The following is a 14239-nucleotide window of genomic DNA, read 5'->3' as shown; positions in this document are numbered from 1 at the left end:
TCGGCAATATTGAAGAACTTTGAGACTGAACGCAACGTCACAGCTGCTCCGTTAAAAAATGTTCCTTATTGGACATCATTTTCAATTGCCCCTTTTATGGTCAAAATATGTACAAAAATGGAAGAACGCCACCTAATGATCCAGTTTTCACTTAATTGCAACAAGACAGTGATTTATTCAAATGCATATTTTATTCACAGGCAAATACAATGCTAAACCAAAAGTCTTACAAATACAAAGCTCTCAGCTGTAGTAGGGTCATCAGGGCAGTCCACATGTGACACAGGAGAACTGTAGGGTGAAGTGGGAGAACAAAGACAATATCAATTGCCCTACAGAGTTCTGGGAGACAAGTTCGTTGTCAGTCTTTGCCAGTGTGCCATTTCTACCTTTTTTCTACCTTTTGGCACATATAGAAAAGTAGAGCATGTGAGAGAAATAAAGGTGGTTATGCAGTCTTTACAGGTAGCCAGATTTAAGATGGTGTTAATTTAGAGATCCGATAATTTCCAAACATATGCCAGTAACCCATGTCAACAACTGTACTCAATAAATTATGCATTTAAAATCTTGTCAGCATGTAGTATAACAGAGAGGTCTTTTAGAGCTGACAATACAAGGCCTCATGTCAGCATCACTTTTGTGTTGAGCATATGAGCCCACCTTTCTATACATTATTCACAGTATTTACACCAAGGTTTTTTACCTTCTCTTTTCAGGCAAGGTAGCAACAGTTGAGTTTTATTTCAAATCCATTAATGCACACTTTTTTTAGGACTCCAACTTAGTGACCCCCATGGCTTCAAATGTGCTGACAGGACAAAAGATGAATGAAAAGTTGCTGTTGCCATGTCCTCTACGACTTGGCTTCCAAAAGGGGCTTGATGTCTTTAATGCCATGCTCGGCTGCCACAGTGATGATGTGGTCCAGGGCATTCATCTGGCCCAACATCTTCACGACCTCTTTGACTTGGTCCCTGTTGGCAGATATATGTTATGTAAGAAGCAGTATAGAGACAGAGCACATTTAAGTCCTGCCCACACCGGAGGGGAAAACAACTCATCGCTCTCCATTGACTTTGTATTGCGTGAAGGTTCCTCCTTGTCAATTCCGTCTGCTTGCAAACAACAGAAGAAATGCCTAAAAGCTGCTGTGTGGTGGGATGCACTACCAACGAAGCAAAGCTAACTATATTTCTTAAGCTAAAGCATTTTGACAGTATGCAACTTGTGTTATAGTGGAATGTGGATAAATCAGAAAGCTATGGAGTATTATGTTCGGAAGTGTCTTAGCTTGCTAACACATAGCCAACATTAACTTACTAACAGCTAACTTGTCCTCTAGTAGACATACAGTGCTAAAATAATCATAACTATCCTATCCTAGCTAGCTAGAGGCATTTTGTTAGTGTTTCCGTCCATGGTTGCATATTGTGGCGATGAATGTTTTCCCTTCCGGTGGGCGTGGCTTTCAGAGTATGACTGTCTTTATGGACAAAACCCATAGCATTACAAGATAGTGATCAAGGGAGTCATCTAAGAACACTAATTGGTAAATTGTTATTATGTCATTTGACAAAACAGCACAACACAGTGCAATCTTTTATTGTATACTTCTAAACGCACCTTCCATAAAATTACAGCAGATAAAGCTATGACAGAATTCAAGTTCCCCAATTTAGACAAGTAAACTGTATATGCAGAGTCTAGCAGAGTCTCTTACTTGGCAGTGCGCCGCTCCACATCAGACCCACCCAAACTGTTGCGGTGCAATGAGTTGGCCATGTGGGTGAGGAAGCGACAGAACGGCTCCAACTGAGGCAACGTCTGCTGGCCTTTCAGTCCAGAGAACCAGTGCACAGGCAAACACTCCACCACCTGAAAAAGGTAAAAGAAAGAGTTGAACACTAGCTCTGTGTCACCCTGTTTAGTGAGTCATAAACAACGCTTGATCACCTGCTCCTCCACAGCAAGTGTGTTTGTCAAGTTAAGGCTGCAAGCTGTAAAAAGGCACAGGAAAGTGGAGTGCAGCCAATCACATTGACCTGGGCTGAGAGGCTTGTATTTTAAAATATAAGCACCTTTCATCAAATTGTCGGATCCAGGAGAAGAGCCAGTTTCCATTGCTCAGGCAGCTAAAACAATCATCTTTATTTTTAGACTGGATAGGCACATCATGTACTATTAAATACAGTAAGATGTCTCTGGAATAATCTTGAAACCATGGAATCACGAATCAAATATTTAAAGTGCCAACAGTGTGGGCTGCTTTATATAATCAAACGGACCTCATGCAATCTGTGCATACCTTTTCAAATTGTAATTAAACATGAGACCCCCTGAATATCCACTCGGGACAAAGTTGAGGGGTTCTTGTACTATGTACCTGCTCGTAATGATGTTGCTCTCAACAGAGTGATATAACTTTAAATATAACTATAAATGTATGGTATTCTCATGGTTGTACATTGTACATCATTTCAAAACAAGTCACAAGCATTCTGACTAGGCTCGTTCGAGATGAACTGCACCTCGCCTGTAAAGTGGACGAGAGCAGGCGGCAGCAGCAGGGGGCGGTGACAAAAATCCGCTGTCAAGTCGGACAGTTTCCAGCCGATTCCAGCAGCCTTCAGGCTGAACAGGAAGTCACAGAAACGCTGTGGTCCGATTCTGATTTAATAAAATGTTATCAGACCCATATATCAGCTTGCACACAGTCTCCAGCTGTTTTAATTATGACAGAGTAGCTGTTAAAATGCTCTACATGCGATCTGTTGCTGATTTTAATTAACAACACACTGTAATGATCCATAATCTGAACAGATTTAGTCTCTCCACACAACAGGTGGTTTGTACAGAATAAGCCTTTAAATAAGACAAATAGCAGTTAAAATCCTTCCAATTCAAAATAAAATAATAATAAAAAGTTTATATAAAACGTCATCATGTTGAGTCGATTCTAAGCCAATCAGCTGTTAGATCAGCTGAGAGGCCGGCGTTTCCCAGCATGCCCTGGGTCCGCCTGGGTGTTGCAGTCGGTGAAAAGCAACTGCGCTGCCTGCATCTCAGAACTGCGGCCGCCTTGATCTTGTGAGGTTATCGTTGCCCACGTGTGCATGACGTCAGAGCAAGTCGGGATCAAGTCGGACACAAAACTAACCGGCATGCATTGGGCGGCGATCGCCGGGGATCGATTCTGCGCAGACCTGGTTCATCTTGAACGACCCTACTGTATGAGCTCCGCTGTGTCTTTCTAAACACTACAAGAAAACTGGTGTGTCTCATACCTTCTGGCACTTTGGAACATTGTCCTCCCCATTATCCGTGGACTGCAGTGCAGAGAGGATGTATCTATTCAGAGTGCTGTCTAATGCCAGATCCCTCAGACAGGAACTGGATAAAATACCTTCCCACTGCAGGATGTTGCCCAGCAGCTAGACAGAAACAGAAACACAACAGCATATAACATCAATATCCCAGTAGTGCCATTAGCTGCCACAGAAGTAAATGTTACAATCAGTGGTTAGTGTACAAACTACATCAAGGACACACACAAACAGTTATAGACGGAAAGCATTTATACTTGTCAAGTACTGTATACAGACCTTTCACACATCCTTTCTGTATGTGGTGTGACTTCCAACAATCATTCAGGGCCTTCATTTGAAGGTAACTGTCAGTGTAATTAGTATTTAAACAGAGCCATTAATCTAAAAATACTGTCTTAACTCCACTTTTGTACGTACCTTCACACAAGACCAGAACTGCCTCTGGTAGAATAAGTAAGGACCGCTATTCTTGTTCTCCAACACACTTAACAAAAGCAAAAGCATGCGTTTAATCAGTTGTCAAGTTTTATCATATTGATTGAAAAAATGCAAACTGGAATTCCTCTAAAGTTAACAATTGTGTAACATACTTTTTGGGGTAGAGTGGAAGGAAGACATCTTCATCCAGAGTCCGCCTGGTCCTAAAGACAATAGTTTTCAAAAGTTCCTAATAGAGAAAAAAAAAATTATATTTTATTTAAAAATATTTTGCAGATGTAGTACAATATATTTATGTAGGTAGTAAGAGAGTGGACAGTACCTGTGTGTATCGGTTGTCCCCATGCAGCACAGTAGGGTAACCTTTCATTATTCTGTGAATGAAGCCCACCAGCATGGCTGTCTGACTGTTTGACAGCGGGTCCCACACTTGCTCTGCCAACACTGACGCACACAAACCAATACATAAATACACATGAGATATTTGGTACTGGCCTGTATTATTATGCCAAGAAAATCTCAGTATGCTGGGTGCAGCTGTGCGGGTTACTCTACCTGTCAGTTTGGAGAGGATGACCTTCTCCACAATAGCAGGCAGCAAGCCGATGTCCCCATCTCCCCTCTGCAACGTGCTGTGCTCCTCAAAGCCGTAAAACAACAGCGACTCAAACCAGAGCATGTACTCAAAATTTGCACAGTGAGCCTGGCCAGGGAAAAAAAGTGGATTTCAGAATTCACCCCTCTCATTTAAAAAAGAAATGAAAAATGTTACAGTAAAAACACATGCCTTACCTCAAGAGGGTTCCATGTAATCAGCTGCAGACGGACTAAAGGGTTAAAGAGTTTGGGCAGACAGAGGCCTATGTAAGCATCTCTGTAGCAGTTGGCATAGTCTCTCCTCCACACTTCAAAATGGGATTTGATGCAGTCAAGAGAATGAAAGTCCTCCACCACATCTTCAAATACTTTCTTGCATTCCCTGATGATACGATCTGGATGGGATGAAAAGCTTTAGTTAGGCATGAGATACAGAATGACTGATGTGTGTTATGTCTGCGATAAATCACATTAAATCAACAAATTTGCCAATTCTCCTCATTATGGTCGATACTGTAATTTTTACAGCAAATTAGTGATGTACCTCTCTCCATGTTGAAGCTGGTGATGTCAGTAGAGGTCTCCTCATCATCTGATGATAAGCCTTCTTTATGCTCAGCCCTCTTTCCATTCTGCTCTCTAGCTTGTCGCCGCCGAGTTCTGCATCCACCCACAAGCACAAAGGCAGACAATTAAAACCACAGACAGAATTTTTGAATATAAAAAAAAAAACCTGTAATCACCTTGGCACTAAAATGACTCCCTCAAATTCAGATCACTTGCATGGCAAATCTATGCTTTACAATCCAAGATACAATCATGGCTGTATTTTTGTGAATAAAAGTGCAGAAAGCTCAGATGCGAGTTTTGGCAATTTGTGGTCTGAGGCAAGCACAAAAACACAGCCTACATGGACAATAGAGCATGTACCATTATCCTGGAAACATTTAGCATAAATTCAGCCTACAAATCCTGGAAACATGTCTGAGTACGAGTGAGCTTCATACCGTCGTGCTTCTCTTTCTGCTATCCTCCTCTGACGACTGTTCTCTTGGTATGCTGTGCGGTCTCGACCAAACGAGTCCAGATTAGGAGCCATGACAGCTTTATCTGAAAGAGACAGGAGCCATGTTAGAACCGGCATTGAAAACGCTAAGACAACCCATAATCTTATTCTTATTCTGGGCCCTCAACATCTCACACAACCCAAAAAGTACTCAAATTTAGAATAATCCAAAATGCTTAAAAAAAATTTGATGAGATAGGCAAGTGATGGGCAAAAGGAGTGTTTTAAACGTATGAATAAAATTACAATATTGATCTAATAATATAAATTAGTGCTGTCAAACGATTAAAATATTTAATCGCGATTAATCGCATTAATGTCATGGTTAACTCGCAATTAATCACACATTTTTATCTATTCTAAATGTCCCTTGATTTCTTTTTGTCCAATTATTTTTTCTCATTTTAATGCTCTTATCAACATGGAAAAGTGGATCGGCTTGCTTTGTGTTTTTGTCGCCTGGCTTTGACGAGGGGGCGGAGAATCAGCATCAGCTGTGTGCTTGGCCATCAAGTGGTATTTCAGACTGGACGTGCTGCGATGCTAGCTCAGTTCACAACGACAAAACACACAGATCACTTTGGTCTTGTCAATGGAACCATTTGGCAACTTTTTAAAAGTAAACTTTCCATTCAGAATCTTATTGGCATCCATTTCGGCATCTCGCGCTCGCCATCCACTCAAAACGTAACGTTAGCCTACTACTCTTTGGCCGTCTCGCAAGCCCAAACAAGTGTGTGCGGCGTGCCTGTTGTTTTGTTTCCGGTCTAGCTAGATCTGGTGTGGTGTTGTAGTTTTTCTAATGTTACTAGTTGTTGCAACAGCATGTGAAAAAAACTACAAAGTTTGCTATGCCAAAAAGGACGTTAATCTTGCGATAAAAAAATTGACGCCGTTAAAATGGGTTTGCGTTAACGCCGTTAATAACGCGTTTAACTGACAGCACTAATATAAATATATATATACACACAATATACAAAAAGGTACCACCGGCAATAAAACATCTTATTTGTTACAAATGATTTTGGTTTCAATTATTTTTCTAGTGACTTACCTGGCTGCAACTTCCTACATGTTACAGTGAAAGTGACAGATGACAAGTCACTAACAGATAGGTTTTTATCTTTACTTAGTGACTCAATGCTTGAGCTGAGTTACAACCACTCAGCTGACTGTGAGACTCGGCCAATAAAGAGTAGCCGAAACAGCTCTCATGTACGTACATGCTCACTCACTCAAAATCACATCTCAATTAACCATAACCACACTCATGAGGGAAACATAAATGGGGTTGTGGGAAACAAGAATGTGAACCACGCCCACACACACACACACACCCCGACACACACACACACACCGACACACACACACACACACCCCGACACACACACACACACACACACACACACACACACACACACCCCGACACACACACACACACACACACACACCTAACGAGGCCGTTCAAATAAATCATAAAAACCTTCAAGATGGACTGACTTGAAAGGCTTGCAAACTCCGACGATTCATCTTTAATATCATCCTGTCTTCTCTGGACAAGTCGTGAGGCCCGTTGCCTTAGTAACTGGTGCATGGCAGCCTCCAGCTCCAGGACAGCAGGCACCTGAAAGATATGATGTCTTCTGTGACCTCTGACCCAAATAAAAGCGGGGCTCCGAGTCACAGGGATGCCTTGCTGGAGGGACAGGAGGAGCATGATGGGCAATATAAAACTGGAACCAAAATATCACTAGTGTCGGGTGAAAACGTAAATATCTCTAAAATATCCCATTTCCTTGAAGGAAAGCTTGAACACTACGGACATTTATTTAGCCAATGGTTTAAGCTGAAATATTGACAAACCTAGTTAAATGCATAGTTAAATGCATTAAAACCACAAAATTGTAGTAAAATTGTAGAGTTGAAGGTTTTTACCCAACATTATCAATATACAGTTCCAGTCCTGATGTTTACACTGTATTCACTCCATACTAAGTCATGCTGATAATGGTAGATAAGTGTCCTGTTCCCATTACCTAATAGGGTTAAAACAGACATTAGTGTGGCATTAGCTGGCAGGCCATGTTCCATGTAGTTGCTGCTCTGCTGCTGCAGGAACAAGACTGAATTATTCTGTTCAGACATGCATTTAGATTACATTTCACTGGAATTGTACCTCATACAATTTCATGTGACAAATAAAATTGATTGATTGATTTAGTAGGTAACTATAGGTGAAGACAAATATAGTTTGTGTCAGAGACATCATTTAATTATGTTTTAACAAATTGGACTGATAAGCTTTGTTAAGATCGGACACTTGTGTATATAGTTGGCTACGCCACTACACTGGGTTCTCTTACAGTTCCAACTCATCTTACACTAACTTTGTTTACTTTTGTATGTAATGATCAGTATAAATTAATTATTTTATGAAGTAGCTGAACACAACCAGATTCATTATGAAGTTACTACTATATACTAAAACCATTTGCAAAAGTATGTTGCTGAGATAATAGAAGTTATAGTTCTGACTAAAATGAGGGCAGTTGTGAAGCAACTGGGATATACATGGATTGTGCTCCAAGTCACATTGGCTTTTCAGCACTGTTAATTAGCGTCAATAATAGTCCCTGAAAACGTAACTAAAAACTAGGCTTTTCATGACTCAATTGTTTCCCAATGTAAATTTCTTATTAGATTAATCTCCTCATACATACATAAAGTGGTTAGAGATCACACAGACACAAAACAGAAAACAGCAAATCAGACAGCAGATAAATTCTCCCTTACCTTTTCACTGAAACACTCAAGCAAGTCTCCAACATACCCTCGCATCTCTTGCAAGAATTTATATTGTTCTGCATTGTCATTGGATGAGCCCTCCAGCTGCTGTATGGCGCTCTCAGAGGCAGCTAGGTCTTCTTTGATCTGTTTGTAGCGCCTGGCATTTGAGTCGTGGCCTGCACACATTTGGCTGAGCCTACAGACATGGCATACAGGGAAAGATAGTAATGATGACTTAGATGGGGCTGAAGACAAAGCTAGTCTAATCTTAATTATTGACATACAAACTAAGCAGAAATCGCGTTAAGAGTGCACCCATCAAATAAACAGAAGCATCATGAAAACTGATTAACAGGACACAAACAGCTAAAATAATGCACTCCTTTGTAGTTGTAATTAGGGGGGAATAATGTAACCCCCTCCAGACCCACACACTCCCTCTCTGGCCCTCAGACCTGGGGATAGCTTTCCTGGGTCTTCAGGATCACAGCACACAAGGCTGGCAGCAGCTGAGCTGAAGACTTATATTAGATGTTGCGGCATTTCAGTGAACCTACCTATCCTGCAGGCGTTTCTTTACCAGATCAATGGATACCGGGGTAAGATCACTAATAGGGGTCCCGTAGTGAACAGAGCCATTGTCTGCTCGGCTAGTTGGCTTGGCAGTCTGCGGGGCCACAGTGCTGTAGGTAAAAGGCATGCTGTAGGAAGAGCCATAGGGTTGGCTCTCGTAGCTGTTCTGGTAGTAGACCGTGTTGTCCTCTGGCTGGCTGCTTTGGACCTAGTCATTAGAAACAAGAAAAACACATAATGCTTTTAAATACGACAACTAACTGCTGTTGTCTACTACCAATAAATTAGGGATGCAACTAATGGTTATTTGCATTGTCAATATTTTTTGGGATTGACATATAACAGAGGAAAGCATTATTTAGCAGTATTTTACAGCTGTTCAGAGATTTAGCACAGTTTACCTGGGGTATGCTGATTCCTTTCCTAATCTGCTCCTGTTCCCAACGGCTCACCTCCTCATCCTGACCTGTATCCAGTGCCTCATCATCACTACCCTCAATACCTGCACATGTGAAAGGGAAGTTCATGTCTTAGAGACAACTGATTGAAAACAGTAGTAGTATATATTGAATAAACGGTCAGTGCACCATTTTCTTATAGTACCTATCTCCTCAGCGATCTTTTGTCTCTGGCTTTTGTTCTTGACACCGCTAAAGCGGATCCTCTTCTCTTCCTCATCTTCATCGTCGCTGGCATCTTGGTCTTCTCGTACCATTCGTTTCTTGGGAGTCTCTGTCTCAACCAGAGGGGTTTCACCCCCCAGCTCTCTAGCTAGTTGCCGGCGCTTTCTGGCAGCATGGATAAATGCTGCATCGGGAATCTCCCCTAGAGTTAAGAGAGAAACAGGGCGTGATCTAGTACTTATGTTATTGTATGAGTGTTCATTATTCCCTCACCGCAGCTGTCTTTTTGGTTTTGCTTGTTAACAACATTTTGTTGTACCGTTTAACAATTCGTTGATTTGTTCTGAAGGATGTCTTTGTGTCGCCGAGCTGTTAACTGGTTTGATTTTGTAGCACAGATTGTGTGCTTCTGTATGTCCCAGTTAGGCTTAACAGCGAATTCCCTTTGGATTTTTGGGGGCCACTTGTGTGACATCCTGTTGTGTTATTTAATCCCCCAATGTAGCACAAGTATACTTTATATTTCACAATTATATTACAGTAAGTTGGTTGGTAGGCAGCTTTAAGTAGCAGTTCAGGTGGAAGGCGCAAAAAGTTCATGCCTTGTTTGGATGAGTTTTGTTGAAGCTTTGGTCTTCGTTGTATTGTGCGTCTTTGAAAGATGTGGTTGGCTAGGGAGCCTTTTTGTTTGGAGGGACCATCTGGGTGCTACGCTTGGTTAAGTGCATGTGTAATTCCAGTTCAGTGTTCTTTGGGTAGCTGTAATTATGAAGAGGCAAGGCATTTTGAAGGTTAATATTTTTGTCTAGCTGTAGATCACTTGGTTGGACACTTGAACACGGGTACTAAATGTGTTAAACAATAACAGTATTTTGGGCAGGGAGGTGTAACACTAGGTGTACATACTGCCCCAAAACATCTCACTTATATGGTAAAAGATCTCACTGTTCCCAAGTTGTTGTTCGATTGTTATTGGTTTGAAGAAATGGAAAAAACCCAGAGCGTGTTTTCTCCTATTCTGCAACGTATGTGTTGAGGAGCCAGGCCTTATTTTGAAGCTCTCTGGAAATACAGACACAACCCAATAACTTCTGTTGAACTCTTTGCATGGCCCAAACCACAGGTTGATGTGATGGATTGTCAGGAGCACCTGGCTCTTAAATGTTGTGCTGTACCACTGTGTAGTGTTCGATCTGTACTGTCACTCCAAAATGCTTCTAAGGCACCGGAGTTGCTGTAGGCTATGCAGTTTTGAATTTTGAAAACTATTTTTATGGAGGGGGGAGGGGGGGGGGACTCAATTACTTTTAAGAAATGTCTCATGATATATTGTAACTAGAAGTGTATTATGCAACTTCTGTTTTTCACAATACTCAATACTTCTAGAATCGCAATAAATGAAATTCACAATACAAATCGAATCGGCACCCATGTATTGTGAAAAAATTGAATCCTAGTAAATAAATGCCTATTTTACGCTTACACCCTGTCTGGTCTCCCTGGTGACAATACAAATACCAAAAAGTTTCAGTCAGGTTTGGAGGCATAGTGCATAATGCAATGAGGTAAAAGCACTTTCAAAGGGGTTTCAATGACAGAACAGAGGTCCAATAATTGTGGGAAGGGTACATTTACAAACAATGAGCAAGCATTTAAATTTGTGTGTGTGTGCATGTGTGTGTTTGTGTATGTGTGTTTGCTACCTGGTCTCAGGCTGCTGAGGGAGGAAAGCGTGTTGAATGTTGCTGCGGTGTTGTTGCTCCTGGAGACTTGACCTTGTGTCTGGCCACCTTGACTCTTCGCATCTTCCTCCTGCTCATCAGCACTATCCACCTCCATTTCCTCTTCCCCCTGTTCACTACCCGCTCTGCTAGTAACTTCCTCTTTGATTGAAACCACAGGCTGAGGTGGAACATCTAGAAAAACCAGATGCAGAGAAAGTTGAGGCAAGAAGATAACAGACTTGTCCATGTCCATTTACATTATCGCCATTTAGCTGATACTTTGGTGTGGCTGATATGAATACCTTAATTGTCATTGTACATGTACAACAAGATTCGGTGTACTGTACCATGCTACATAGGAGCAAAAATATATATCTGTATCTGCAGATAATATCAACATGTCTTCAAGTTCAAAAATTAAACCTTAGAAATTAGATTTCATTTGGGAGACAAAAATGCTGGCTAAAAATTCTGATATACCATCTTCCCTATAGATGGTAATGCAATACTCCGATAGTTTTTGCTAGATGCAAACATGTTCAATTCATAACTTCTACCGAAAGTGGCATTAACTTTAATGACTATGTTAAATTATGATCACTTTAGTCAGAAATCTAACCTCATCTTGTGGTGCAACTACATGTGACATTTTACCCTCAAGGTTCTGAGTATTTGCTAAGACAGGGTCTATTGTCACTGTTTAAGTGCATTTTAGCAAAACTATAATGATATACCTCGATTCAGTCTTATATTTGGTGATAAACGTTGCGGCTGCAAAGTCAAATAGGTTAAAGTATTCTCATTTAGCTAATGTGACAGCAGATGTATCGCATTGACAGTGGGATATCCCACCTGATTTGATTTCCTGTTTGACTCCAGTCTTCTCCAAATCCTCCTTGTATTCCTTCTTCAGCTGTTTGACAATCTTCTTACTGTGGTTGGATTTCTTCACTCTGAACACTTCGGATCCTTCTGTTTACAAACAGGTCATGCGATAAAGTAAGCGGTGAGTTAAGTTAACCATGCACATCATCCGGGGATCATACAAATCATTCCCGGACAAGAAAAGTACTTAACTATCTGTAATGGTTGCAATTACAAATACAATTAGCTATGTATCCTAAGCAGAAACAAAAAGTCTAACGTTAACGTTAGCTACTTAGCTAAACCTGTCAGGACAACACGCTTTCTTAAGCTAACCGGCAAGCTAACTTAGCATTGTTTTACTAAAATAGCTTACCTTCGTCATCGACGAAACTCAGCAAACTGGCTTTCGTGGGTCCAGGAACCGTAGCTGCTACGATGGCGGTTTCTTTACCTTTCTTTTCTTTTTTGACAGCTCTTACACTGTTCGCATTAGGCTGAAAGCCGTTGCTATGATAGTTATCCGTGGTGCTAGGTGCTCCAGTAACGCTGTAATTGGAAGTCTCCATAAACGGGATTTCCTCCACGGCAGGCCCAAACGATATCGGCGCCACTGGCGGCGGCTGCCGACTCTCCTCCTGTTCGTCCTCGTCGGACTCATTCCTCCGTCGAAAGTTAGCTCGTTTCGCCTTTTTAAACATTATGTATTTTTTGCTAAATGCAGCAATGCATGATCTAACGTAGGACACCTTAAAATTGTGCTTGGAGCAGAAGGAAATTATTTCCACACTGCCAGTCGGCCATTTTCTGTCAAATAGTGCATTTCTTCTTCCTCTTTAAAATTTGAAGCTGACCACATGCATCACCGGCATAACTCTGCCCTCAGCTGGTCAAAAGTGGTACAGAGGGAGGAGCATCTCGCTGCAGTCTGCGGGAAGCGGGGCTTGACATCAAGCCCCGCCCACATCCAAGTCAGTCTTTTTTTTTTTAACCTACGTCGTCTCCCCATACAGTCTATGGCTCGAACGGACCAAGACGGTAGCAAACCTCGTATCCTCTTGTTTCACATTAGATGTTAGAAACTGATGTAAGCTAAACACAAACGACATTTCATGCAACAACAGTGAACTGTAATTGGGCCCGTGTACTTTTTCGTTCATTTGATTTCCGACTTTGAAACGAAAAGAGTGGTTCGGAAATAACGTAAGACTGCTCCGGTGAAAGCCTTGTTTTCATGAGCTTCTGGGGCTAGCTGCTAGCTCGGAAGCTACATCTGATGGAAGGCAGGTTGCTAATTAGCCAATGCTAAAAAGTATGGAAGTAGCCTACTAGTTTCCCCTGCTTTCTATCAATATTCCTCAGTATTTGTCTTTTGGTGTAGTTTGCTAACATGCTCGTAGACATGTAAATGAACTGTTTGCGTGCTAGCTAAGTCAACGGTCAACACCTTTTATATTGTAACGTGAAAGCTCAGGCTGCGTTAGCTTCAGCTAAACCACAGCAGCAACTTGCACTGCCCCGTTAAAATGCAACTTCAACCCTCGGATATAACGGTAATCACGTAGCGATTTTACTGTATCTAAACATCTGTATGTGTGTTCGACCTTTTGAAATACTTATATTAGGTGTGTTACTGTGCAGGTAATATCCGAGGAGCATCTCGCATGATTGTGAGTTCTACTGAACCAGACTGAGAGACCATTTAAAGGCTCAGGAACCCTTTGCAGGTGTTTTGGATTAATTAGCTGATTAGAGTGGGACACTTTGAACCTAAAATATTGAACCTTTTCACAATATTCAAATTTTCTGAGGGTTTTCATAAACTGTAAGCCATAGTCATCAAAATGATAACAAATACAGGCTTGAAATATCTCGCTTTGCATGTAATAAGTCTATATAATTAACCTTTTAAGTTGAATTACTGAAATAAATGAACTTTTGCACAATATTCTAATTTTTCGAGTTTCACCTGTATGCTTCTGGTTCACCTGTTAATTGTTAAAGCAAAATCGCCCCTTTGTACATTTGGTTGTAATGAGACTGGATTCTTGCTGTTAATATGAAAGTCCATAACGAAACAACACACCATTATACTTTTGAGGGCTAAATTAAATGAAATATGGCTCGTTTTCCGTTTGAACACATTGATTGTCATCAATATTAACAAGGTTTAAAATGACCCATTTTTCAAATTTGGATATCATTTCAAAATCAGAAATCAGTAGTAACTACATGAAA

The 14239-nt window shown here is 41.1% G+C and overlaps 1 protein-coding gene across 1 annotated transcript; it reads right to left on the bottom strand.

Moving 5' to 3' along the window:
* Positions 1-172: 172 nt before the first annotated feature.
* Positions 173-12856, bottom strand: paxbp1 (PAX3 and PAX7 binding protein 1). The gene is made up of 18 exons (XM_031320110.2): positions 12378-12856; positions 11990-12109; positions 11117-11329; positions 9394-9615; positions 9192-9292; positions 8775-8998; positions 8224-8413; positions 6931-7054; positions 5372-5474; positions 4909-5024; positions 4560-4759; positions 4323-4470; positions 4090-4211; positions 3920-3996; positions 3747-3813; positions 3288-3434; positions 1724-1878; positions 173-977 (listed from the first exon to the last, which is right to left on the bottom strand). The coding sequence occupies exons 1-18, from the start codon at positions 12700-12702 to the stop codon at positions 857-859; spliced, it is 2775 nt and encodes a 924-aa protein (XP_031175970.1). The 5' UTR covers positions 12703-12856; the 3' UTR covers positions 173-856.
* Between the last annotated feature and the right edge of the window lie 1383 nt (positions 12857-14239).

Source organism: Sander lucioperca, chromosome 13 (genome assembly GCF_008315115.2).
Source record: "Sander lucioperca isolate FBNREF2018 chromosome 13, SLUC_FBN_1.2, whole genome shotgun sequence".
Classification (NCBI taxonomy): domain Eukaryota; kingdom Metazoa; phylum Chordata; class Actinopteri; order Perciformes; family Percidae; genus Sander; species Sander lucioperca.
Note: the sequence above shows the minus strand (reverse complement) of the source record. Positions and strands in the feature narration are given on the sequence as shown.

What these genes read in the sequence shown, in the direction of transcription:
- paxbp1 (XM_031320110.2), bottom strand. Translation starts at nt 12,702, where the DNA reads ATGTTTAAAAAGGCGAAACGAGCTAACTTTCGACGGAGGAATGAGTCC. An exon ending in GAGTTTCGTCGATGACGAAG is followed by an intron (nt 12,110 to 12,377) that starts GTAAGCTATTTT and finishes GTTTGTAAACAG; the next exon opens with AAGGATCCGAAGTGTTCAGA. An exon ending in GGGACAACCGATACACACAG is followed by an intron (nt 3,997 to 4,089) that starts GTACTGTCCACT and finishes TTTCTCTATTAG; the next exon opens with GAACTTTTGAAAACTATTGT.